Source organism: Motacilla alba, chromosome 4A (assembly GCF_015832195.1).
Source record: "Motacilla alba alba isolate MOTALB_02 chromosome 4A, Motacilla_alba_V1.0_pri, whole genome shotgun sequence".
In the NCBI taxonomy this organism is placed as follows: Eukaryota; Metazoa; Chordata; class Aves; order Passeriformes; family Motacillidae; genus Motacilla; species Motacilla alba.
In genome coordinates, this window is record NC_052045.1 from 14,507,026 (window position 1) to 14,533,138 (window position 26,113).

At 59.5% G+C, this 26,113-nt stretch overlaps 1 protein-coding gene across 2 annotated transcripts; it reads left to right on the forward strand.

Moving 5' to 3' along the window:
• On the forward strand, positions 1-25,986 carry BCORL1 (BCL6 corepressor like 1). 2 transcript variants are annotated; one of them, XM_038123014.1, is made up of 14 exons: positions 1-108; positions 8,799-8,937; positions 11,519-11,609; positions 11,859-14,411; positions 14,708-14,882; positions 15,343-15,423; positions 15,580-16,038; positions 18,005-18,234; positions 18,334-18,540; positions 18,618-18,784; positions 18,909-19,054; positions 19,918-19,995; positions 23,330-23,483; positions 24,539-25,986. In XM_038123014.1, the coding sequence occupies exons 2-14, from the start codon at positions 8,852-8,854 to the stop codon at positions 24,813-24,815; spliced, it is 4,704 nt and encodes a 1,567-aa protein (XP_037978942.1). In that variant the 5' UTR covers positions 1-108; positions 8,799-8,851; the 3' UTR covers positions 24,816-25,986. The 2 variants fall into 2 exon arrangements, with proteins under 2 accessions (XP_037978942.1, XP_037978941.1); XM_038123013.1 differs by lacking the exon at positions 1-108 and adding an exon at positions 1,466-1,518.
• Positions 25,987-26,113: the final 127 nt, after the last annotated feature.

Below are 26,113 nucleotides of genomic sequence, written 5' to 3' on the forward strand. Positions count from 1 at the left end.
CCTGCCCGTCCCCGTCCGGCCCCCGCGCCGCGGGCCGGGGGGGGCGGGTCCCGCCCTCCCCTCCGGGTCGTGCAGGAGCAGGGACCCCCGCGCCCCCCCCGGCTGCCGGTACGCGGGGGCCGGGCCGAGGGGGGCGGCGGGGCCGGGGCGAGGGGCCGCGGGAGAGGAGCGGGCACGGGGCGGTGCTGCGCGGGGCCCGGCACAGCCCGGGGCGGCGTGGCCGGGCAGGGCCGGGCCGTGCCGGGCAGCCGGTGCCCGCACGGCGGGGCCGCGCCAGGGCGCTGCGAGGCCGCCGGTCTCCGAGGCCCGTGCGGGTGCCGGGGGCGGCGCGGCCCCGGGCCGGGCGAGGCTGTCAGCGCCGGGGCGGTGCGGGACGGTGCGGAGCGGGCCTGGCCGGGCACCACGGGGGGTGCGGCGGCCTCCGGGCCTGCGGGCCCCAGTGCCGCGGGCGGGGACCGGTGACAAACTTGCGGCCGCCGCACCGTGCCGCGCCGCTCGATGTCCCGCATGGCGCGGGGGAGGCGCCTCGACCCCCGCCCCGCAGCGCTGCGCGCCCCGCGGGGTATCGAGCCGGAGGGGGGAGCGGGCCCGGGGGGGGTCACCCAGCGGCAGCGTCGCCGGGGTGGGGGCCACACGCCCACCTGGGCTGGACAGGCGGGTCCGCGTTCTCTCAACCGGCCGGCCCCGCTGCGCCCGGGGACACCCACCCTCCCACGGCCGCGCCCGGCGGTGGGCACCGGGCGGGGGCTACCGGGCGGAGGGCAACGGGGCGGGGGGCAGCGGGCGTCGGGGACCGGGGCTGAGTACTCTAGGGTTGGGGACATCGGGACTGCGGGCAACGGGGCTGCGTGCGCCGCGCTCGCCGTGCGCTGCCCGTCCGGCTCTGCCCGCTGTCGGGCGCCCGGCGCTGCCCGGGCGTGGAGCGAGCGCCCGCCCCCGCTGCCGCCTCCTCCTCCATCCTTCTCCTCCCCCCGGTGCGGAGCGAGCGTCGCTCCCCGGTGCGGGAGCCGGTGCCCCGGCGCGGGGTCGGGCGGGCGTGTGTGTGTGTGCGGGGCGTGTGTGCGTTGGGCTCCCCCCGTGCCGAGCCGCTCCGCTCCGTGCCGTGCCGAACCCCGGGCGCGGCGGCCTCCCGACCCCCGCCCCTCCCGGGGCCGCGCCGGGCGCGGAGCCCCCTCCCTCCCTCCCCGCGCTCCCTCCCTCGTTCCCTCCCCGCGCCCGCCCGTTCCCTCTCCGGACCGGCCCCCCCGCGCGGGCCGGGGCGCGCGGCACGCCGGGACCCGCAGTCCGCGGGGCGGCTCGGCGGCTCCCGGCCCCGGCGGACGGACTACGGCTCCCGGCAGCCCGCGCGGCCGCGGCTCGCTCTCGCCCTCACACTCCGGCTGCCGCTGCCAGTGTCTCCTCCGCCGCCGCCGCTGCCGCCGAACCGCCGCTCGCAGCGCCCGGGGTCCGACCCGCCGCCTGGGGCAGGGGCCCGCCCCGGCCCGCCGCCCCCCGCCGCCCGCCCGCCTCGGGAAGCAGGTGCGTACCCACCGCCCCGCGCCGCCCCGCGCTGGACCCCGGCCCCCGCTGCCCGGGCACCCCGGGCCCGCGCCGCCCCGCACCCACGGCACACGGGGGCAAGCGGAGGGGAGCGGGTGGCCCGACCCCCCCTCCGGCCGTCCGGACGGGATCTCCATGGAAACGGTCCCGGGACACCCCCGGGGGCAGCGGTGGGGCGGCGCGGGGGGGGGGCGTGCGGGCTGGGGGGACCGGCGACGTCCTGCGGCGGGACAGCGGCGGGGGCGCGGCGGGCACTGACAGCGCCGGGCGGGGGGCAGCGGGCGGCGGCGGCGGCTCCGCTCCCCGCCCCGCGACGGCGCGGCGGAGCCGCTGCCCTGCCCGGCACGGCTGCTCCGGCTCCGGCACCGGCGGCACCTGCCGCTGCCGGGGCGGTGCGGGGGGTCCCGCGGCGGGGCGGGGCGGCCGCGCAGCGCGGCGCTCCCGGGACGGCGGCGCCGGGCGCTCGTGGAGTTTGGCGGCGTGGCCCGAGCCCGCCCCGGCCGCCGCTGCGCCCGGGGCCGGTTCGGCTGCGGGTGCCGGCCGGCCGGGTGCCGGGCGGTGGCGGAAGAGCCCTCCCCGGGGGCAGCGCGGCCGCCGCCACCTCCATGTCCGGGGCTGCCCCGGTGCGGCGGCGCGGGGGCCCGGCCGCGCCTGCCGGGGCTGCGGGACGCTCCGCCGGGGAGCGGCCCCGGGGGCAACTGTTGAGCCGGGGGCTGCGGGAGCGGGCGCGGGGCAGCACGGCCGGGCCTAGCCCCCGGCAAGGCTGCGGGGCGCGGGGCGAAGCCCCCGGAGCGGCCGCGAGGCCGCCGTGTCCCGGGCAGGGGGGGCTGCCCGCCCCGCGGGGCCCCGGCGGCGGCGCGGGGCCGTGGGCCGTGCCGTGGCCTCGCGGGGCTCGGGAGCGGGACGTGCCGCGCCTCGGGCGGGGGGCTCGCCGGGGAACCCCCGCGGACCCGGACCCGGGGCGGGCTGCGGCCGGGGCCGGGGCGGTGCCGCTCCGTGCCGACGCCCCCCGACGCCCGGGGCGGGGCGGCGGGGGCGGCCGGTCCCCCGCCCGTGCCCACGGTGATGGCCGGGCAGCGGCAGGACCGGGCGAGGGAGGCGGCGCTTCCTGCCGCCCTCACCGGGGAGGAAACCGGCCCTCCCGCGGTAGCGTGCCGGTACCGGGAGGGGTCCTGGCTCCTCGGCGAGCGACATCGGTCCCCTCATCCCAGCCTGGGTGAGGCCGGTTCAGAGCAGCGTCGGGAGAAGGTCCATCAGGCTAAAATAGAGACGAACTGAGTTTCTCCTGTCTCAGAGCATCCGCTCTCTGGCACCCTCATCCCCTGGAGTCTGGGGATGAGTGCTAGGGCAGGGCCGGTGCATCCCGTGCCCTTCGCAGCTCCTCTGCATCTTTTTGGCCCTGTCTGTAGCAGCCTTTCCTTCCCTGTCTTCTCTTGCCTTCCTTCCCTTCCCTTTCCGCTGCGCTGCTCCCATTGCCCTGGCCACCCTTTGGGTTTCGGTGGTCCCAGTGCCGGCAGTGGCTGGAGGCTCTGTGGCGCCAGTCGAGGACGCCAGCTGCATTGCTGTCACCTGGGTCTGGAGGCGCATTCCAGGTGTCAGAGCCCAGGCTCCAGCGGGGTTTGGCCTTCAGAGCTGCCCTTGGGACCTCTGGGCTCTGGAGCACCAGTCTGGCTCCCAGGTATGGGAGGCTGCACTCTCCTTTTGGCGTTTTGGATGATGTGCACCTTGTTGGAGACATCTTTGAATATTATCATCCCTTAATAGCTCTTTTTCAGTCCTTAAAAATTCGTGGGCTTTGGTGGGGCCAGCCTGGTTGTTGCAGACAAGCCAGGGTTTAGTGACACCAGTTGTCCAGCAGCTGGGACCAATTATCACAGCACTGCCCAGTGTGCAGCAAACTTTTTTTTTTTTTTCTGAAATAGGGATGGATTTTTTTTCTTTTTTATTTCCAATTCATCGTGCCGAGGATCTATAATTACGTGTGGTGTTACTGTGTCTTTAAATCAGCTTAAGCAAATGCGTGTAGGCAAAGCCTGGCTCAGCTCTGCAGCGGCCGGGGCGGCTGTGCAGGCAGCGGGGACCAAACCCGGCTCGGGGCTGCCCTCGCCGGGCACCGCTCTGCCCAGACAGCCCCAGAGGCGGCCTGGCCCGTCCTTGCTGGGTTTTGTACCACTCTTGTCATTCCTGGTCCATTCTCCTACAGTTTCTGACCTCTGCATGAGTGATAATATAACATAAGATAGTCTGTTCTCTTTTTTTTTTTTTCGTTTTCTTGTTTAATTTTTTCCCTCATTGAATGCCCACTGCGAGTCCTGTGATAGGGCCGTCATAGGTTTTTTGATTTAATTTTTGATTTCATTGTTAGTTTTTTGCCATGAGTTTGCTCCACCAGCTTTTCCAAAGTGGTGCTCAGAGCCGAGGTGCTGGGGGCATGAGTGCTTGCTCCGGCCCTCTGCGCCTCCGATGGACACCAGACCATCCCATAGCAAAACACATGGAATTCCTTGCCTGCGTTACTAATGGCAACGAAGAATTGCCAAAGTGAACAAACTCTGTCAAGGGAAGGGGACCTGCCTGTTTCTGCAGACCGTTCCCTTCTGGCCCACCTGACCCCTGGGAAGAGCTGCAGGGCACATTGCACCTCATTCCGCTGCTCCCGCTGCTGTCAAAGCTGCCAGCTGTGCTCTGAGTGCTGAATCCCACCCGAGTTTCCCCCCCAGCTGACCTCCTTTTATATTTTGTAGCCATCCAGGGGATAAAACCCCCTTCCTTACAGGTTTTGCTGCTCTGGGAATGAATGTTTCAAAGGTACCTCCCGCGGGTGTGTTTCCAGGGTCAAAGTGCATTGCTCCCGGCCTTCCGCAGTGTCCCCTGGCCACAGGAGCCACATGGTGCTGTGGGAGGGCAACCAGAGCATCCTCTCCATCTCCTGCTGCCGAGGGATGTGGTAGCCTTTCTCTGTTCCACACCCTAGGGCTGGGAAGTCCTTTTCCTTCCTCTGTGCCACTGGCCCGCTCAATGCCAGCATGGACAGAGGCACCACCGCCCGGGCAGCATTTACTGTGTCCATAAAGGCTCTGGAGCAGCTGAGCTGCACCAAGGGACCCACACTGGGATTCCTGGAGTCAGCTCATGCTGTGGCTGCCACTCAGGCAGGGGGAAAGGCAAAGCTGATGTTCTCCCTGGGTCAACTTGTGCCATTGTGCGAGTTCCCGTTGCCAGCAGTGGAGCACGTTGCTGCCTGTTGGGTCTTTGCTTGGTGCTCTCCCACCTGTGTTGGGGATGATGTGCCTGCCCAGAGCAGGCAGAGGGAATCCTTGTGCTGGGGGGGCTGCTGGTGTTTCAGTACCTGTCAGCTCCCACCTGCCTAGGCAGGGTGCAGTGAGACACTGTCCATCTCTTGGTGTGTAGCTCATGTGCTGGGGCTGGCGTGGTGGGGAGGACGTGTAAGTGCCTTGAAATCCAAGTGGTTTTAGTACTTGGAAATGCACAGAGCAGGAAAATACATGGAAAGCCTTTTGTGGGGGATCAAGGCTGCATGGTCGTACAGAGGGGTGTGTTTGCACCGTGGAGAAGTGATTGGCACAGGCTGTCTCTGGGAGGAGCAGGGAAAAGCCCCCTTCCCGCACTGGTAGGCCTGGCTCCACTACAGGTGCCATAAGGTGGATGCTGGAGGAGGTCATGGCTCTGGGTAATCTGATCAAAGTGAGTTAGACCAGGTGGCAACATAGTTGTGACATCTGTGCGGGCAAACACCAACAGCACCAAACTCCCCAGTGAGAGGCGAACCCTTGGCTATCTGTGACTGGCAGGTTGGTGCCAGCCTGAGAAGTTGCTTTACATGTTTGCCAGTGCAAGCGCTTGAGAAACTGAGGTTGGGGTCCTGATCGGGCCAAGGGATTGCTGTCACTGGGAGAAGAGATGGGGCTTGCAGCAGGATGGCTTCAGAATCTGCTTTGCAACCCCTTTGCTGCATTAATGCTGGGGTGGGAGGTGTGACTGTGAGGGGCTGCGGGAAACAATTAGGCAGCCTCACTTCAGGCAGCTCAAGTTGGGATCCCCAAGAGCCAGGGAACAGACAGGGTTTAACAGGGGTCAGCGTGGAGATGGCATGAGCTTGATTCCTGTCAGCACTGGGAGCTGGTAGGTGAATGCTGGCGGAGCCTGTCCTGGAACCTTTGCTCAGCCTGCCCTGAAATGATGGTTGTCTTGGCGCTGTGGGATTTTCATTGCAAGGAGGACTTGTCAATAGATAATGGTTAAAAAATGTCCATTCCTGAAGAACTTCATCTCTGGAAACTTGTTTTCATCACTGTACAGCAATATTTCAGAAGAGTAATTTCTTGACTTAATCCAAGGGAGCTTCCATGGGTAGCCAAGTCATCACTAACCTGAGTAACAGCACACTTTCACTGCAAGGAAAACATCTGCTTTGCTTTTCCTGGAGCCTGGAAGAGGCGGGTTTGCAGAGTAGCATCGTTTCCTTTTGCGAAACGATGAGATGTATTGCCTTAATGAACAAAATCCTCTTTTCTTTTAATTCGCCATAGTAGTTTCATTGCAAACCTCTCAGAGGGTTTGCCGTTGGAGGCGAGCGTGTTCAGCACCTTCCTTGCTCACAGTTCTTAGGGCACACTTTGTTTCGGGAGGTGAAGGAGCTTTAATACCGTATGAGCTTCCCCACGCAGAATGCCTCGATGTTCTTACTTCATTCTAAACTCGTTTTCTTTGGCGTTAATTAGAATTGGCTGAGCACCTATTTAGCTAAATCAAAATAAGACTGTGGTTTTGTATACACTTCCTTTGGCAGACGTTGTGGATTAAGCAGAGTCTGTGCCAGGCTCTGCCCTCTCTCCCTCTTGGTGAAGCTGATCTAGGAGCTGGTATGGGTTAAAACCAGTCCAGCCAGGAAAAAAAAAAAAAAAAAAAGTGTTTTAAACAGAGATCAACTCCCTGGCCAGGTTTATGGGGGTACTGCAGGGCTTCAGTGACATGACTGAAGGGGTGAGGGGAGAGAAGGGCTTCAACAGTTTCTCAACAGCTTCTTCTGCTTGAAGACAGGCATGTGAAGCCATGCCCTAGTTGTGTTCTCCAAGGGTTTCCTATGAGTTTAATTACATCCCTTTAATGTTGCTTCCAACTGCACCAGTGTAGATGGGAGATCTGCTCGCTTTCCTCGTGCCGACTCGGCTAAGAGTGTTCTGACCCAGGGAGGCTGCAGTTGCTCTCTGTGGTTCAGTGTTGCATCGGGAGGCTGCTCATCCCTGCATTTCCCAATAAACTTCCAGGTCTGCCTTTTTAAGAATACTGTTGTTCCACTGGTTTGTATTTGAACCCATGTCTGGTGCTTGGCCCCTGTTTTATTCCTTCTCTGAGTTCATCTCTGGACTATTTTTCTTTTCTGTTCTTCGTTCCCTGTGATATGCCTGTCTTTGGCATGTGTCCCACATCGTCTGTAGAGGATAGAGGCCAAGAATCCACGAAACAGTGTTGATCTCTGTCACTGTGTCCTCCCAGCTCTCCTCCTGTGGCCGTCGTTCTGGCCCTTTTTACCAGCTCTTACTTGAGCACTCCAAACGTGCTGTTTCTTCCAGTTCCTCATGGCACCCCGTTATCACTCGTCCCTTGCCAGACCCGTTCCGGGGTCACGCCTGATCTCTGCTTGTCCCCAGCTCCCCGTCGTGCAGCTGCACACATCCCTTCTCCCGTTGCAGAGAAGGTCCCTTTTTATTCCTCCTGGGACATCTGTCCTGCTGCTGTGCTCGGGGGCAGAACGTTCCTCCTCCCCTCCTTTCAGTTTAGCCTAAGATGGTGAAATCCCCGCAGATTGTTTGTTCCCCTATTTCCTTTATGTTGCATTTCTCTCCAAGCATCGAAAGACTCCTCCCCTTCCTGCTCCAAGCCACCTCGGTCTCTTTGGGTATGACCCTGCTCTCTGCCTTGGCGTCTGCCCGTCTCCCCCATCGCTACCGAGGATTTCTCCCGTCTCACAGTGTGTGTTTTTAGCAGGTTTCACCTCTTCCCCTGACCTCTGATTTCCGTACGCTGTTTGTGCACTTGTGCCCTCGTACGTGCAGATGGGTCTGTCGGTTTCTCTTTGGCACACCAGCTGCCTTGCCCCCGTTTCTGCCGTGTGCCTGGCCCCGTTTTCCTCCTCGGAGGATCCCCACCGGCACGTTCCGGCTGCAGCGAGGACACCCGGCAGCAGCTGCGCTCGGGGGAGCCGCTCAGCCCCGGGCTCGTCCCTTGAGCTGCTGGCCGGCAGGTCCCCGTGGGGCTCCTTTCGTGGCACAAGCTGCTGCTCGTCCCGTGCAGAGCTGGTGTCGCCGGGAGTTTGTCAGGCAAAAGGCAACCGGCGGAGATTGGGGATCACGTGCTGCTTCCAGCTAATTCCCACTCCCACCGCTGCGCCGAGAGCGTTGCCGTGGCTCTGTGCCTGCTTTACCTTCAGGGTTTAGTAATTCCCTGAACCTCCTTGACGGCATCTCTCTCCCTTTTGCAGTCAGTCCTGCTTGGTTTGGCTGAGTCCACTTGTTAGCACAGGAGATCCTCTCTTCCTCCTCTGCCTTTTCCCTGGAGCAGCAGAGCTTCTCAATGCTCCAACACCCAGCGCTGCACGATTGGCTGCAACTCTCTCCCCTGAAAAGCTCCACCCAGCCGACCGTGCCTCATGGATGCTCCTGAATCTCTGGATTCCCCCGTGTTTTCCACCCATAACTCCAAAGAAAACCAGCACCTTCCTGACAGAAGGAGGGGATAAACCCTTGGCAGCACCACTGGCAAACCTCTGGTCCTTCCAGGAGCCCTCAGTTGTGGAAGAGACCCCCCTTGTTTGAGGCTTTGCCCCTAGGACCTGCCATGGGCTGCTTTAGGAGAGTCCTGTGCAGCCGTGAAGTTTCAGTGCTGTAAAAGACCATCACCTTGTACAGCTCTGCTTGGTGTCTTCTGGTGCAGGAGGTTCCTCTGGAGGGAGAAGAAAAGGGGAGGAAATGTTTCAAAGGATGTGTGAGTGTGTGAAGACACTTTTGTGAAACTCTCGTGGTAGCCAGTGGCAATAACACTGTTTAATGAGAGGATGAGTGGACAGTGGATTCTGTCCAAAGGCACTGCTAATTCCTCCTAGTCCTCTTCCAGACCTGTGGCATCCCGGGGTGTTGTTCCCCATCTGCCTGGCAGCAAAGCTGGGACGAGTTTTCTCAAAGGGTGGTTGAATCGATCAGCCCGAGGAGAGTTCCCAACCTTCTGTTTCCCTTTTGCAGGCAGAGTGGTCCCTGGAGCCCCGGCAGGTCCTGGAGGGTGAGGAGCAGCTGTCATGATCTCTACAGCACCTCTCTACAGCGGGGTGCACAACTGGACCAGCACAGAGCGGATTCGCATGTGTGGCCTCAACGAGGAGAGGTGAGGTGCGTGGGTGGCGGGCAGGGGAAAGGGGGCACGAGAAAGCCCCTGAGGGATCTGGAGAGGCTGTGGGAAGGGAACTGGTGCTGGCTCAACCCAATTTTACTGGGGTCTAAAATGGCCCAAAGTGCTAATGAGCCACAGGGAGGAGTTGGATGTATTGGATATGTTGGCATTCCAGGAGGGTCCCCACATCCCCTGTTCCAGCAAGGACTGTGCTGGAGGTCTCAGCAGAGGATCTGTTGTCCATGTGTGGTTACGTTACCTCCACAGCTTTGATGCTGACAAAGCCAAGTTGTCTGCATGTGCCATTGGCTTCACTAGACCTGTGGTCTCAATGGCCAAGGAAGGAAAAGAGCTTGAACTAAAAGCTTTTGGTGACCCAGGAGGGTTTGTGCCAACCAGATGATCAGATGGGAGAGTTGTGACTTGCCACCAAACAGGAGATTAGGGAGGATTAGTGGCTGGGAGGTAGGATCGATCAAGCCAAGCTCTGTTTCTTTGCATCGCCTGTTCATTCCCATGGCTTATTCTCAGAACCGACTAGTTTGTGGCTTCCTCAAGGCCACCACGTCTGTTCCATGCGTTTGCCAAAGCCAGGGAAGTTTTATGTGCACAGAGGCAGCGTGTGGCTGTCATTGCTGGCCGCGGGTGCCGAGGGTTTTGGCGGGCGTCCCTCGAGGCCGGTGCAGCAGCGGTGGGCAGGGACGAGCCCCAGGTCTGGCTCGGGCAGAGCCGATCTGCCGCCCGCAGCACCGCCGGCCGCCCTGTGTCCCGCAGATAAGGGCTCCGATGGCGATACCCGCCGAGCCTCTCGGCGCTGCTCCGAGCTTATAATAGGCGTCAAATTTTGAGATGTCCGGGCAGGCCGGGGGCTGCGCCCGGGCGCTCTCTTGTCCCCGATCCTCATCTCATTGCTCGGGCCCCATCTGTGCGGCATCGCGCACTGCCCCGCGGGGAGCCCCGGCAGGGCCGGGCGGAGACCGCGCACCGCCCCCAGGGCTGCTCCGGGGCAGCCGAGGGGAGCTGGGCAGGGGGGTCCCGCCGGCTCTGCGGGTAGCGGTGGGCGAGCTTCGGGCCGGGAAGCGCCGCGAATGCCCGGGAAGCGCCGGGAGCGCCGGGAGCGCCGTGCCGGGCGGGCCCCGCGGGGCCGCGGGCGGGCGGCTGCGCTCGGGCTCCCCCTCGCGCCCGGCCCCGGCCCCGCTGCGGCCACCGCGGGACCCGCCCGCCCCGGCCTCCCGTCCCGTTCACCCCGCCCGCCCCGGCCTCCCGTCCCGTTCACCCCGCCCGCCCCGGCCTCCCGTCCCGTTCACCCCGCCCGCCCCGGCCCCTCGTCCCGTTCACCCCGCCCGCCCCGGCCTCCCGTCCCGTTCACCCCGCCCGGCACAGCCTCCCGTCCCGTTCACCCCGCCCGCCCCGGCCTCCCGTCCCGTTCATCCCCGCCCGCCCCGGCCCCTCGTCCCCTTCACCCCGCCCGCCCCGGCCCCTCGTCCCGTTCGCCCCCGCCGCCGGCTGAGGCGGCTTGGCCCCGGCCGCCATCCCCGCCCCGCCGCCTGTGACGGCTGGGCCGGGGAGCCCCTGGGGGGACCGACCGGGCTGTCACTGATCCGAAGGTCGATGCGGATGGCACGGAAACAGCCCCAAACAGGGTCCCAGCAGTAGGGGCACAGAGCAGCGTCCTGGGGCTGAGCACACGGAGCAGGTTCCTGGCACTGGGGGAACAGAGTAGGGTCCTGCTGCAAGGGCTACAGAGAACGTTCCTGGCACTGGGGGTACAAAGCGGAGTCCTAGGGCTGAGGCAGCCCAGAATGAGGTCCTGATGCTAGGGGTATGTTACAGGCCCCAGCACTGGGGGTACTGAGTCCAAGACAAAGCGTGTGTCCACAGCTCTGTGTCTGTGACTGCTGTGAAAGCCCAAGACACAGGAAGCAAATCCGGCTGAAATTATGTCATCAACAGCATCCAAACTTGATCTGTTTTGTGCATGCACTAGCAGCTTGTCCCAAGCAAAACAGCAGGGAAGTGCTGTCCGATGAATACCATCGGGGAAGGAGTGTCCCAAAGAGGCCACAACCTTGTCCTTGTCCTGTCCAAGCTTTCCACTGGGGAATCACATTCCAGAGATGAAGGGTCTAGACACACTGGCCAGCAAGACATGACACATCGGGATGGCCATGGACACTCGCTGCTCCTGTCCAGGCCTCCTGAGCCCAGAGAGCTTTGGCACCAGAGGGAGATCCCACTGGCAGCTAGGCTGGGCTGGGGGTCCCAGGACAGGAAGGAAACAGAAGGAATGGGAATGAGGAGGTGTCTGTTGGGGAAAAGACAAGCAGGATGAGACTCAGGGGAGGATGGAAAGGTGTGGTGGGACAGAATGGGAAATGAAGGTGACAGGATCAGGTGTGTGACAGGCTGTGACACTGGGGAAAGCTGGGCTGGCCAATGGCTGGGTGGCTGTGGATAAGGAAAGTGTACAGCTGCTCCACTGTCTCACACTGTCCACAGGCACAGGGAGGGGAGGGGTGCGATGCTGGGATGGTATTTTGGGGTTTCATAATGCTGTGTCTTCTGCTTCACCTAGGAGAGCCCCCATTTCTGATGAGGAGTCAAAAACGAGCAGCTCCCAGCACTTGGTGTCTCAAGAGTTTTGTGTCAGCAGCAGCCTTTCCGAGGTGAGTTCTTTGCCTGCACAGCTGAGTCCAAGAAGGCCATTCCCTGATGGACTAGGCCAAGCAGGAGCATTTTCCCTAATGGATTCATTGACTCCTTTTTGAGAGACGTGCAGTGAGGCAAAGCCGTGCTCTCCTTTGGGCAGAGCTGTTTGCTGCTTTTGCCTCTGCAGCCGGGTGGGCAGATCCTTCCTGCTTCCCTGGGTGCCACTTGCACAGCTCCCAGGAACACTTTCTCCCTTCCTGCTGCAGGTGGAGCTCACAGCAGTCAGCGGTGGTGGCAGCAGTGCCCAGGGGCTGGATGCTGATGGCAAGGTGGAGGAAAAGCTTGGACCCAAACTGGAGGAGCAGCCACCCGATCCCAACCCAAACCTGGAGTGTGTGGGAAAGACTGTGACAGACGACGCCCTGGGCCCTCTGGCAGGTCAGGGGGATGGCAGAGGGCAGGAGCCAGCGACCCCCAGAGCTGTGGAGCAGGAGAGCAGTGGTGCTGATGCTTCCTGGACACCAGCAGATCCTCCCAGCGACAAGCAGGCTGATGCTGCCCCAGCCTGCTGCGTGGCTCCAGAGAGTGAGCCTGCTGGGAACGAGAAACCCTCCCTGAGCACCGCAGCACAAGGGCCAGGCGTGCTGGCAGAAGGGACGTTGTCTGTGGTTGTCTCTAGCTGCAACACCTCTGCCTCCAGTCCCGCCACCTTCACACTGAACAGGGTTTGCTTTCCCCCCTCTCAGGCCCCTGCTATGCAAAAGCTGCCCCTGTCCTTCCAGGCTGGGGCTGTGCTGAGCCCGAGCCAGTCACTGGTGTACATCCCCCCTCCCAGCTGCGGGCAGCCGCTCAGCGTGGCCACGCTCCCAGCCACTCTAGGGGTCTCCTCCACACTCACCTTCCCCGTCCTGCCTTCCTACCTGCACGAACGTTGCCTACCGGGCATTATCGCCTCCCCAGAGCTGCGTTCCTACCCCTACACCTTCTCTGTCACCAGGCCCTTGGCTTCGGATGCCAAAGTGGTGTCTGTGGAGGTGAATCAGCTCAGCTGCCCCCCACCTTCGGGTGCAAGTAGTGCCCAGGCTGCTGCTGAGAGCGCTCCCCTGACCAGCACCGGCCTGGCCCTGCCCTCCAGCCAGGCTCTGCCGGCAGCACCAACAGCAGGGGGGAGCTCTGCTCCCTCCTCTGGCACAGCCGTGCAGGCCAGAGCCCCGGCAGCTCCCGAGCCACATGCACCGGGGGCTGCCACTTCCCTGTCTCCTCTGAAGTCCCCTCCCCAGCTAGAGCGTGAGATGGTCTCATCCCCGGAGTGCAGTGAGATGCCTCTTGATCTCTCCTCCAAGTCCAACCGCCAGAAATTGCCTCCACCCAGCCAGCGCAAGACCCCTCCCATGCCCATCCTCACCCCCGTGCACACCAGCGGCAAAGCGCTGCTCACCACCGTCCTCTCCAAGTCCCAGCGCGCGGCACAGGCCACGGGCAGCAGCGTCACCTCGTGCCTCGGCACCACCCCACCCTTGGTCATCTTTCCCGAGTTCCTGCGCAACGGCGAGCAGGGCTCCTGGGCGAAGAACACCACGCTCATCAGCACCATTCCCGGCACTTATGTTGGTGTCGCCAACCCGGTGCCGGCCTCGCTGCTGCTCAGCAAGGATGTCGGCGTGAGCCTCAGCAGGGACCCACGCCACCTGCCCAAGCAGGAGCCCATCTCCATCATTGACCAGGGCGAGCCCCGCAGTGCCGGCGTTCCCTGTGGGAAGAAAGCCAACCAGGTTGGCACGGAAGGACAGCAGGATCCTGCCAGGAAACTTCTTCATGGTAGAGCTGCTCCAGGAGCTCCTTTGTGTCAGTCCAAGGACATCGCTACCTGGAATCCTGTCCAGGGAAGCGTGTACCCGCGATGCCCCGTCAATGGAAAACCTTCCAATCCTCAACTTCTGCCTCTGGGCTGGTCTCCGTACCATCAAACCCCGCTGCTTTCCATCGGCATCTCCACGGCAGGACAGCTGCCCCTGAACCAGAGCAGCCCCTGCAAGACAGCCGGGGCGGGCAAGCTGCCGGCATTCCCGAGCGTGCAGCCCGCCGAGCCCAGCGCGGCCGCCCAGAGCCTGCCAGAGGGCGAACAAGATGCTGCGGCCAAGAGCAAGAGCTGCCGGACCTTGCCCAAGCCCTGCGAGGAGCCGACCAACCCAGCACCACCAGAGGCAGGTCCAGCTTTCCATACCAGCGCTTTGGATGGGAAAGGGGGGAAGGGGAAGCTGGACAATGCTCCGAAAAGTCAGGAGTGCACTCAGCCAGAGGCTAACTCCAGTCAGGAGAGCAACGCACAGACTGAGGCTCCCCAGGGGAGCTGTAGCCTCAAACAGCCAGATGCAAAGCCCAAAAACCAAGTGTTAGCGGCGTATTTGTCACATGACCTGCCAACGGCTGGGCAGCAGGGCCTGCGGATGGTGCCAGAGGTGCCCACAGATGGGCAGCGCAAAGAGCTGGGCTGCAAGGGCTCCCAGGAGCCACCGGCCACGGAGCCCCTCCCGTGTGTGCAGCAGGTGGATCTGTGCAGGGTCAAGAAGGAACGAGTGGAGTGTGATGTGTCCTTTCCCTCGGTGACCTGCCTGCATGCTGCGGCGGCTCCCCAGGCCTTCACTGAGGCCAAGCTCAAAGGAACGGGGCAAATCAAGCAGGAGGGTGGCACACGCTGCAAGGCCAAACGGCAGCATGATGGGGACACCAGGCAGAGCCACAAGAGACTGAAGAGCCAAGGCCAGGACAGCGAGGAGTCCTCAAGCAAGTCGGGAAGCCGGAGCGTGCATGGCCGGAAGGTGCATGGGATGGGCTGGGACTGCTGGGTCAGGGCAAAGGTGGGGCCGGGGGAAAGGAGGGAGCTCTCATGGGGGGACAGTTGAGGGCACAGGCTTTCTACCTGTGCTCCTGGGCAGTGCCTGGCTGTGGGGGAATGTACTTGTGCTGCAGGTTGTCCAGGGCAGAAATGTATCTGGATTGTCAAAAAAGCTGGAGGGCGCCAGGGTAATCAGTGGAGATAGAGTTTTGTCCTTTTTGTGCTGCTCCAGCTCAGTCAGTGGGAAGCTCCAGCTTCAGTCCATGTCCTCTTTCACAGTGGCAAAAACACCACGACAATCCACATGAGCTTGGCAAGCAGGAAGGCCGGGAAGGCCGAGGCGGCCCGGGTGCCATCACGGATCACAACAGCCTCGGGGTAAAGCGCAAGCGTAGGAGGCCAGCGAAGACAGAGTGCCTATCTCTGGCTCACCGTGGAGACAGCCACGAGGAAGGTACTCTTGGGAATGGCAGTGGGTTCCTGCGGGATCAGGCTGTCCTAGGGGCCAAACTGCTGTTCTCCTGAAGCCAAATGGCCTCTGGAGCTGGGTTGGGATCCAAAGTAGAGCTGCAGCATGGTCAGACTCCCAGAATGGAAGAGGTGGGGAGGAACCTTAAAGCTCATCTTTTTCCACCCTGCTGCCATGGGCAGGGGCACCTTCCACTAGACCAAGTTGCTCCTGGTCAAGCCTGGCCTTAGATGTTTCCAGGGATGGCACATCTCCCACCTCTCTGGAGAACCTGTGCCAGTGTTTTAGGACCCTCATGTTCAAAAACTTCTTCCCTATGTCCAATCTAAACCAACCTCTGTTGGTTTAAAGCCTTGGGCCATCACAGCAGCCCCTGCTATGGTGACACTGCACTGCCCTTCCCACATCACAGGTCTGTTTTCTCACGGTTTGGTTTTCCTCACAGGGTACTTGGAGAAGAAGCCCAAGAACAACTTCCGGGATTTCATCCCGGTGGTGCTGAGCAGCCGGACACGCAGTCAGTCAGGTGAGTTGGTGCCCAGGTTCACGGTGACAGTCCTGCTTGGACTGGGAGCATTCCCTTTTCACGTTGCCTTGTCCGTGCATTTTGTCCTGCTTTGAGGCTTTGCCCTGTGGATCCTCTTGGCTTTTTTTGTCAGCCAGAAATCCCACTTTTTTGCAGGAAGCATTGCTGGCTCTTCTGCTGGTGTGACGGGAGAGTGTGATGTGAGTGGTCCGGAGACTTTACCATTGCTGGAGGAGGATCAGGAAGAAGAAGAGGAGCAGGACGAAGAGGAGGAGGAGCAGGAGGAGGAGGAGACATCCTTGAAACATCGCAAGCTGCGCAAATCCCACAGGACATCCCGCTGCCACAGCCGCAGGGACAGGGACAGGGACAGGTCTGTGTCTGAGAGGAGCAGTTGTCACACGAGGAGGACCCGGGAGCTGCCCTGGAGAGCAGAATCACCCAGGCAGGTGTGGGAGCCCAACGAGGAGGAGGAGGAGGAGGAGGAGGATGGCCACATCAAAAGGAAGAAAAGGAGACGGCAGAAAAGTCGGAAATACCAGACAGGGGAATACCTGACTGAGCGGGAGGAGGAGCAAGTGGGATATCCCCACCGGAGGCGGAAATCCAAAGCAGGTACAACCTGGGAAGTGGGTTCAGGTACTAAACTGGGGACCAGCAGGGGAAATTTTTGTTTTGTGTGGAATTTTTTGGGGGATTTGGTTTTCATTATTGTTTTTGTAATGGTGAAACTCACTCACTTTTAATGACTTGGTGGCCGTAGCATGGGCTGCTTCAATTGACCAGCTCTTCCTTCAGAAACATTTACAGTAAATTCCAGAGCAGTAAACAGCAATTCATGTGGCTAATTAGACACTGATCTTACCCTTGGATTAAGACAGAGGGCATGGGAAAATGAGAATGGGATGAGGTAGCACAGTGGAATATTTCTGGACAAGCAGGGTCCCTGGGAGCCATGCTCAGATATCTGTGCTAAGGCAGGGGGATGTGGAGCCATCCTGATCCAACTAGGCTGCTCTTGGCTTTGTCTTGCTCTATGAGGGTCACTTGCAGACTTGCACCAGGGTGCACGAGGGCGAGAGGATTAGTAAGAGTGCAGTGATGGGGGATCCCCCTCTGTGGTTTGTAGGCGTGAGGAGGAACACGCTGTGCCTGCCTGTGCCCACCTCTGCTCTGCCACTGCTCCTGCACCTCCCCCTGCCACTGCCAGACCCTCCATGAAACCTAAATCCATGACGAGCACATCCCTGAGGGCAGCAGTCTCTGCTGTCCCTGTGCAGGGACAGTCGAGGCTGTGGGGCCTGTCCAGCCATGCTCAGTGTGTGCTGCTGCTTGGCTGTGGCTCGTAGTCCAGAGTCACACAGGTGACAGCAGGGGCAAAGCTGTCATGGGCAGCACTTGTGCCAGCTGTCTGCATGCTTGGGCTGTGCTCTTGGAGGGCATGAAGTGGCCACAGCCCTGTTGCCTTCTGCCACCTTGGAGCTCAGACTGGCACTCCTCAGGTGCTGCTGAGGTGCTGTGGGGAGCAGAGGTGGCTGCTGTCCTCCAGCAGCTGGTATCTGCTGCAGCACAGCGTTACACTATCCTGTGGTGTCTGGGAGCCTCTGTCAGACCAGGAACAAAGTTTCGAGTTGGCTTCCTGGCGTCTGGGCAACTCTGGTGCTCTCGGGATGCCTCCTGTTCAGAAGGGGAGCCTTGGAAGGAGCTTTGCAGTGGCATTCAGGAGGGTTTGCCAGCAGCTTTACCACATATGTTTTGAGTCTCTGTCTGTCTGTCCAGCTTCCCTCAGAGGCTGGACCTGCTGTAGTTTGGATTCAGAAGTTGTGGCCTGGAGCCACCTCCAGTGGCAGTAGAGTCCTGAAGTTCTCTCCATGCAGTGCAAAGTCCTTTCCTCTGTCTCTTTTTAACTGATCTCTTATTTGTTTCATGGAGTGCTTGTAAGTCTCATGGTGCAGGATTGGGTGAGCAGGATTCCTCCATTCAGGGAAGACAAGGCTGGATTTCCCTTGAGGAATCCTGGTGCTTCTTAACGGGACGCATGTTAATGAAAACTTAAATGTGCTCCTTAACTTCAGGGGAAGATGTGAGAGGGCAAAGCAGGCCTGTTATGTTTAGGCAGGAAGCACTGAGTGTTCACAGACAGCTCCTGCTTGTCTTGCCCCTCTAAGACATATCCCAATGAATCTTGCTCCCATCTTTCCTTGGGTGTCGCATGTACATGATGAGTTCATCCCAGATGGGAGAATCTGTGTGTTCCCTCTGCTTCTCCTTCCTGCAGTGCCCCTGCCCTGGGGCTGGATTTAGAATCATGGAACCCCAGAAAGGTTTGGATTGGAAGAGACCTTAAAGCTCATCCAGTTCCACCCCTGCCATGGGCAGGGACACCTTCCACTATCCCAGGGTGCTCCAAGCTGTGTCCAGCCTGGCCTTGGACACTTCCAGGGATGGTGCAGCCACAACTTCTCTGATTTCTGTGCAGCTCTCAGAGCTGGGCAGTTTGCCTTGCCTGGTGGCAGAGGTCTGGGTGACCTTCAGTGTGGTACCTACAGAAGCTCCACACTCATTCACATTTCTCCTTTAGATTGCAGGCACCGGAAGCAGAAGGAGTCTGGGAAAGGCAAAGGCACAGAGCTGCAGCTGAGGAGCAAGCTATCCCCATCCCCCCGGAAACCTCAAGGACACACGGACTTTCGGAATGGCTTCTTCCTGGAGCACTCTGACACCTCTCCTATCCAAGAAGAGCTAGAGAAACCATCAGGAAAACGCAAATGTAAAACCAAACACCTGGCAGGGATCTGTGATGAGGGGAAGGTATGGCTTGAACAGATGAGGGGAACATGTGAGGGGAGAAGGGGACTCCCATGAGTCATGGCCACATGTGCTAAGGAGTTGTATTCCTTTCCTTCCCAGGGGAAAGGCTGCTGCAACCAGCCCAAAATGTGCTCTCCAAAGAAGCCCCAGGACTTGTGGACACTTTGTAAGTCCCATCGGGCCAGCCCAGGGAGTTCCCCTGAGGTGCCCCCAGCCCAGAATGTTCCCCCTGGAGCTCGGCGGCTGATTGTGAACAAGAACGCAGGGGAGACGCTCCTGCAGCGAGCAGCTCGCCTGGGCTACAAGGTGAGTCCTGTGCCCTCCTCTTGTGCCCCCGCTGCCCCATCCGGGCTGGTTGTCACAGCCGCCCTCTTGCTGTGCAGGATGTGGTGCTGTACTGCCTGCAGAAGAAGAGCAGTGACGTGAACCACCATGACAACGCGGGGTACACGGCCCTGCACGAGGCCTGTGCCCGCGGCTGGATCGACATCCTGCACATCCTGCTCCAGCACGGTGCCAACGTCAACTGCAGCGCCCAGGACGGCACCAGGTGAGCCAGCGCAGCGTGGGGCAGGGACCAGAGTGGGTTCTTCATGTTGGTCATCACTAAATTGATCTTAACCCAAACCAGAGCGTTTCCTTAGCGAACTCCCGGTCCCTTTCTGCCCTTGCAGGCCTATCCATGACGCAGTAGCGAATGACAACCTGGAAACCATGTGGCTTCTCCTTTCCTATGGTGCTGATCCCACTCTGGCCACATACTCCGGGCAGACAGCAGTGAAGTTGGCCACCAGCGATGTGATGAAGCACTTCCTCTGTGGTAGGTGCCAGGCCTGGGGTCACGGTGCTCCAGACCTTCCCCTCCGGCAGCATACAGGGCCAAATCTTTGTGTGAAAGGGCCTGAGCAGAAAATGACTTAGTCTTTAGCTCTGTCCTGTCACACAAGCGTGTTTTTACCACCCAAATTTTAATTATAGAATTGTAGGTGTTTCCTGTATAAGATTAAAGTCACTTTTCAGTGTTCAGTGTGCAAGAAGACGGCTGTGCTGTGGTCACACAACTAAAGACAGTGCTCTGATTGGAGATGCTGTTCCACAGTCCCTGGTTTTACTGCTTAACCTAAGGGAACAGGTTTTTGTTGCCAAATAATGCTGCCTTCTATGGCAAAAGACCCCTGCCAAAATACTGCTGCTGGCAGAAGGGGCTGTTTTGGATCCCTGGCCGCGTTCGGTGCCATTTGTGTACTCACAAGATGAGTGTTGTGGCTTCTCCACAACAGCAATGAAGGGACAGCCAGAGGTGGCTCCCAGACAGAGACAAGTCAGACAATCCCCAGTGTTGACAAAACTCACTTTTCCCACTGCTGTGTGAGCTCCTCTAGGGTCAACTACTCACACAGGTTTTGGGGATGGTGATTTAGAGCTCTGGACTGTTCTACAAATCTTTCTTTCCAAGCCACTTCACACTGTTGTTTTCCCTTTTCAGCTCCCATTTCCTGGCTGGGGGCCTGGGGTGATGCCCACTCCTGAGCAGCAACACCCTTCCTGCAGCTGTGGTTCAGCTTTTGCCGTAATGCCCAAGTGGGAGAAGCAGCAGGGGTGAAGCAGCTCCCCCTGCATCTGTGGATGTGCACACCGGGATGATGCTTCAAGCCATTAACCGTCTGGATTTTCTCTCTCTAGATTACCTGTCAGACCTGCAGGGCCGCAGTGACGGAGACCCTCGGACAGCCTGGGATTTCTACAGCAGCTCCGTGCTCGGTGAGTGCAGCGCGGGCCGGGTCGGCGGCAGAGCAGGAGGTGATGCTGTGGAAAACACCACATTACCTCGGGTTTGGCCACATCCCTCTCTACTTAACGCTTTGGGTAGAGACCTTGCTGTGGTGATGCATGCTGGGAGTTGCTCCTGGGAGGGACTTCTTTGGGAAGCTGCATCCCTTTGTGTGTGGGACTGGGCTGCAGGTGCTGCTGCTGCTGATTCCTGAGGGTCTTTGGTTGTCGATCCCAAGCATGTCATTCTTGGAGCAGTTCTTGTTGCTCTCCTGCTAACCGATCACCAAGGAAGGTGAAGGACATACTCATTCCTTCAATGTGTAGAAGTCTTGAACTTCCAGGCTCCCAGAACTACCCATCCCTCTCCCCTGCTTTGAGGGGAGATCTTCATCCAGGGGAGGTCCTTTTCTTACAACACAAGGCATTTTTCCTAGTGAAGGGCTGACTGCTGCCTTTACGGTCACTTCTTCAAAACTGTGGTTACAATGGAAGATGTTCTGGATCTGGCATGGGCCTGTGGCACACTGGAGTCCCTCCAGCCTCTTCCAAGTTCAGTACTCCCGAGCCCTCTGTAAGGACTCAGAGCATTTACACTGCAGGCTGAGAGGCTGCTTGTTGATTGTAGTTGTTCACCTCCATAATTTCCAACATCCTTCTAGAAACAAAACCAAATCCGATACGTTCAGGAGGGTGCTCTTGGAAGAGGACTTGTCCTTGGAGGACCCTAATGTCTTTCATTCCAGAACAGGAGAAATTCTTCACTCCTGAGAGCACTGTTTGTAGGCTGCTGCACCTCAGCCCTGCTAAGGGAACAGTTCAAACCTCAGCTCCTTCCTCAGAATTTCTCACTCTCAAAGCTGTCACAAGCCTTTACAAAGAAAAATAGCTGTTCTTTGCGATATTTTTAAAGATACTACCCCTTTTGATTCATCACTGATTTCCTGCTGCCCCATCCATGGGGCATTCCCAGTGTTGCCTTTGGGAGGCTGCCTGGCAAGACAGGAGCTAACCCAGCTGGGAAGTGATCCCTTACCCTGCCTCAGGTCTGTTTCCAGCAGGCACAGGAAGGGACCCTCCTCCCCGTCCTCCTGGGATCAGTTTACAGCAGCAGCAGCTGCGGTGCCAGCCCCACGTCACCTGCGCTGTGCCAGGCTCTGCTGCCGGACACTGCCAGAGCTACAGAAAAACCAGGATGCCCAAGCCTGAGACATGGGCTGGTTTCTCTACAGCCTGTTTACTGTGTGTCCTGCAATGTCCCTTTCTGGCTCAGGTACCTGAGCAGTCACCTCGGGTCACCTGGAACAGGTACAGCCCGGGGCAGGGAAGTACCTGGTTCTGCTCTGGAATAACAGAGCTGCTCTCAATCACCACAAGCAGCAAACAACTCTCCTCCTCCCGTGGGTCAGTCCTTTGAAATCTCCCTTTCCATCAGCTCCACCAGCTGAAGCACTGTATGTCCCCTAGGGTACAGGAGAAATCCCAAGCCCTGCTTGAGTTGTTCCTATTCTTTGAGGCAGGAATGCTGTCCACATTTTCCTTGAGGTCTGCAACTCTCTGGGGGGAGAAGGATAATGAAGGAAGCCAGGGTGTGGGATCTCTGAGGTGTGGAAAAGTCATCACTGTCCTGCGCTTGGTGCTGCTGGAGCTCCAGACACAAAGTCCCAGTCCGGGGTTTGTCTCCACCTGGGACAGGCATTGTTGTGCCTGATTGTCTCCCTCAGTGGTACAGAATGTTCCTGTCCTTGTCCCAGCCTTTGCACGGGCAGAGGGACAGGACTGAGCTTTCAGGACGCACAGTGAGCCCTATTTTTGCCACATTAAATCCACTTAATTTTTTTTTTCTGAGTTGCTCAGGATATCTGAGGTTTTTCAGTGATGGCATCTGATTTGGATCAATAATCATGTCACTTGTTTTTGTCCTATTCTATAGCAAGTTTGGACGATTTCAGCACCCTGTTTCTTAGGGAATTTTTTTCCCTTGGCAGCACTAGGAATAATTGTTTTTCCCCAAGACCCTGCCTGAGCCAGTGTCCCCTGTCATCTGCTGTTTTCCTCAGTTGGAATCCCACTCGTGCTGGGTGAGCAGCTGGGTGTGTGAAGCTTCCTCGTGCAGCACACCAGAAGATTTTCTTTTTTTCAGCCTTTTCTCTTGTGCGTGGGGTTGAACTTTTGCATGATTGGTTTATTTGCTTAGGGACACATTGGGTCTCGCTGCTCTCTGCAGAATCTAAACTCTCTTATCTGGAAGTTTTTGGAGTTATCCTGTATTATCTCAGTGGGACAACACCACTCTGCAAACTTAAGACTATTCACACCTCTTCATGATAAAATCCAGGCAGCAAGTTTCAACAGGAGCTTTTCAGATTGGTAAATAGGAAAATTACCTGTTCTTAAATGGTTTTGGATCCAGCCTGCTGTTCTCCATCCCCTCTGGACACAGATCCTGCTGGAGCTCAGATGCCTCTTGGAACACCCAGGCAAATTCTCTAAGTCATAGAATGGTTTGAATTGGAAGAACCTTAAAGACCATCTTATTCCACTCTTCTACCATGAACAGCGACACCTTCCACTATCCTAGGTTGCTCCAAGCCCCATCCAACCTGGCCTTGGACACTTCCAGGGATGGGGCAGCCACAGCTTCTCTGAGCCAGGGCCAGGGCCTCCACCACTCTCACAGGGAAGAACTTCTGTATATCCACCTTAAATTTCCCCTCATGCTTATTGCTTGGTTGGATTAGTCTCTGGTGGCACAGCCTTGCTGTCCTCACTGAGTTGGGTGCTGGCTGCCCTGGATTACCTGCCAGAGGTTCTGAGGGTGGGATCTAGGTGGAGAAGCTCTTCAGGAGCAGAGTGCTCGCTGTGCCTTCCTTGGTAGGGCCTGTGCAGGCAAAGCCTCTCTACATCCACCTCCCTCCTCGCTGTTCCAGGCTCTCCCAGGCTGAGGATATCTGTGCTGGCATGGGAGAGGGCCCAAGGTCATTTTGGAGAGAGTCTGGGGTCTACCAGTGGGGTGGCTGAGGTGCAGACTGTGCCCTGTCCCACCTGTGGGACCAGAGCGCACCTGAGCTTTCTGCCATGACTCGGGATGTTCTCCCCACCTCACCTGGCCGGTGAGCAGTCTCTCTATGCAGAGCAGCCAGCACTTGCTCCATGGCTCCATGTTCCTCTGGGACGAGGGGCTGGAGGGGAGCAGGAGGGGTGCAGTTCTCACATGGCTGCAGGGATGTTGTGGGAAGGTGTCTGCGGGGTTGTGGCAGTGGCCAGGGAGTACCAGCACGGGCTGGTGTGTGACTAAGCAGTGCCAACCTCTGTCCTGTTGCAGAGGGGAAGGACAGCATCGGCTGTGACCTGCTGCTCAACCCTCCAGGGAGCTCAGACCAGGAAGAAGAGGAGCAAGAAGCAGATAACTTCATGTTTGAGTTCTCAGACAAGCCGCTGCTTCCCAGCTACAACCTCCAAGTGTCCGTCTCCCGGGGGTGAGTGCCTTTCCCTGAGCACTGAGCAGGACCACAGCTGGCTTGGCTGCAGCCCTGGCACAGGCAGCAGCACGTTGGTTGTTCCAGGGGGGTTGTTAATAGCTGCTCGTGTATCTCAGGTGGTTTTGTTCATAGAATCGTCACAGAATCCCAGAATGGTTTGGGTTGGGAAGGGCTTTACAGCTCATCCCATTCTACCCCCATGCCATGGGCAGGGACACCTTCTATTAGACCAGGGTGCTCCAAGCCACATCGAAGCTGGCCTTGGACACTTCCAGAGATGGGGCAGCCACAGCTGCTCTGGACAGCAGAGGGAAGTTGTGGCTGTGGCACTGGGGAAGATGGGGAAGCAGTGCCTGGCTTGGCACAGCCTGCAATGTTCTCAGGGAGTAGGGAAGGCTCATCAGGGTTCCCCCCACCCTCAATGGCCAGGCACATCCTGCTGCCCTGAGTGTCCTGGTGCTGTGCCTGTCAGGAAGCTCCCTTCTCTCATCCCTGTGATCCTGCTAGTTCTAGCCCTGTGTTCCTTCAGCAGCAGCTCACATTTAGGGCTCTGAGATTGTTTCCTTTCCATCATGGCTTAATCAGTCCCAGCACTGGAACAGCATTCCCACCTGCACCCCCTGTGACACAGTGGCTGTTGCTGGGGCAGAAGGGTGACTTGGAAGAGGCAGCAACCAAAGCACCACTCTTCTCTGCAGCAAATTTCTGTGCCTGCCAGTGTTTGTCCATACACATGCAGCATGCCCTCCAGCAATAAACCACACCAGAAGCTCCACTTCCTGACCATGTGGCTTATTCCTGGCAGGGAAGCTGCCAGGACCTTGTTGAGGGCAGGACTTTCACGTCACTGTCCCTGCCTGGCTGTGAGTGTGTTAAAAATCTGTGACCTGTGAGGCCGTGATCAAACTCCAGTCCGTGGGCTCCTGAGGGGAAGCAGCACATGGAGAACAGTGCCAGGGCCAGAGGGGAGGGCCAGCATGGCAGGGGGGAGGGCACCGTGCCTGCAGCCCCCTCCACCCCCATAACCCACCGTGCTCTTGCCATTCTCGCAGGCCCTGCAACTGGTTCCTGTTCTCTGATGTGCTCAAGCGGCTGAAGCTGTCCTCCCGCATATTCCAGGCCCGCTTTCCGCACTTCGAGGTGGCCACGCTGCCCCGGGCAGAGTTCCAGCGCCAGGTGTCCCTCAGCCAGGTGCTGGCGCAGGAGGAGGTGCCAGCAAGCCCCGAGCTGGCGCCGGGCGCGGCAGAGACTGTGGAGCTGGTGCACTACGAGCCCGAGCTGCTGCAGCTGCTGGGCTCGGTGGTGGAGTACCAGGCCTGGAGCAGCTGACGGGGACAGGCCACTCCCGGCATCACGAGGCAATAATAAGGACCAAGGGGAAGCAGCTCTCTCAGCGCCAGCAGCAGGGACCCGAGTCTTAGAGCAGCCGCTCCTCCTCTCCTCAGGGTCTCCGCCAGCTGGGGAGGGAGGACCCTCGCCTCCAAGGCATTCCCAAGGTCCCCCGCCCACGAGCAGTGGCGGTCGCTGCCGCCGCCGCCTCACGCAGCTCCGGTGGGTGATGGAACCCCCTGCACGGGGCTCAGCGAGGGGTGGAAGTCGCCGCCCCTCCCCACTGGACCCTACAGAACTGCGCCTCTCCGTTTGCCCTCCCCCTCCCAATGTCTTCCATAGTATTTATTTAATTAGTATTTAATTTGTAATGTTTTCTTTGTTTTTGCTGAGTCTGTATCACTGTGATGGTGAGCTCCGGGCTGTGGGATGAGGCCGTCCCCCGCCCCTCTCCAGCGTGCCCCGAGGCCAGCCAGGCCCAGGGGTTCCCGTCCCTCCCTGGCAACGAGCCAGGGGACAGCCCCCTCCCTTGGCTTTGTAGCTGGCTCCTGTGCTGCCAGCGCTCAGCTCCAGCCGGGAGCCGGCCCCACTGCTCCATCCTCTCCCGTGCTCCTCCTCCATCTCATCCGTGCTGCCGCTCCCTGTCCCCGGCGGTGCCGCCCGGGCAGGAGCAGCCCGCGGCCCCCAGCGCGTCCCCCGCTTCGGCAGCTTGTGCCCCGCCCCAGGCTCTGTGCCCTCGGCAGCAGCCGCCCCCTTGGCCCGCTCCCCGCCGGTGTCCCGGGAGCAGCTTTCTGTGCAGCAGCGGGTGCGGGCGGGCTGCTCTGCCTCGGGGCCGGTACAGTTTTATTGTACAGGTGCTAACAGGACTGAGGTCGGGACAATCGGGGGATTTCTGGCTCTCCCCGCTCCGCAGCGGGAGCCTTGGGTGAGTTTTTTTGTTGGTTCGTTTTTCCTTTGTGTTGTGTTTCTCCCCAGCCAGGGCAGGCGTTTTCCCCCTTGGAGCCCCGCTGCCAGCCTTCCCTCGAGGGCCCGGCAGCACCTTCTTTAAGCCAAGGGTTTTTTTGCCTTTGGGTGTGTATTCTGGTTGCTCTTTCTGATTTCTGTTTTATTATATGCAGCAACAGGCTGTGGTGTCAAAAACACTGATGTACAGAAAAAACCTGCATCAGGCTCCCTGGCTCCTGCCTTTTTTTTCGTGTCCAGGCAGATTTCTGTGCATGTCAGCCTGAGTCTGTGGCTCAGGGAAGGGAGAGGGGAAGTGGCCTGTGAGACCTGCAGGGCCCATGCGTCTGCACAGC

Coding starts and splice junctions, on each gene's coding strand:
- BCORL1 (XM_038123014.1), top strand. CDS start 8,852: ATGATCTCTACAGCACCTCTCTACAGCGGGGTGCACAACTGGACCAGC. Junction 14,412..14,707: donor GGAGCGTGCATGGCCGGAAG/GTGCATGGGATG, acceptor CCTCTTTCACAG/TGGCAAAAACACCACGACAA. Junction 18,235..18,333: donor GGATCTGTGATGAGGGGAAG/GTATGGCTTGAA, acceptor TTTCCTTCCCAG/GGGAAAGGCTGCTGCAACCA.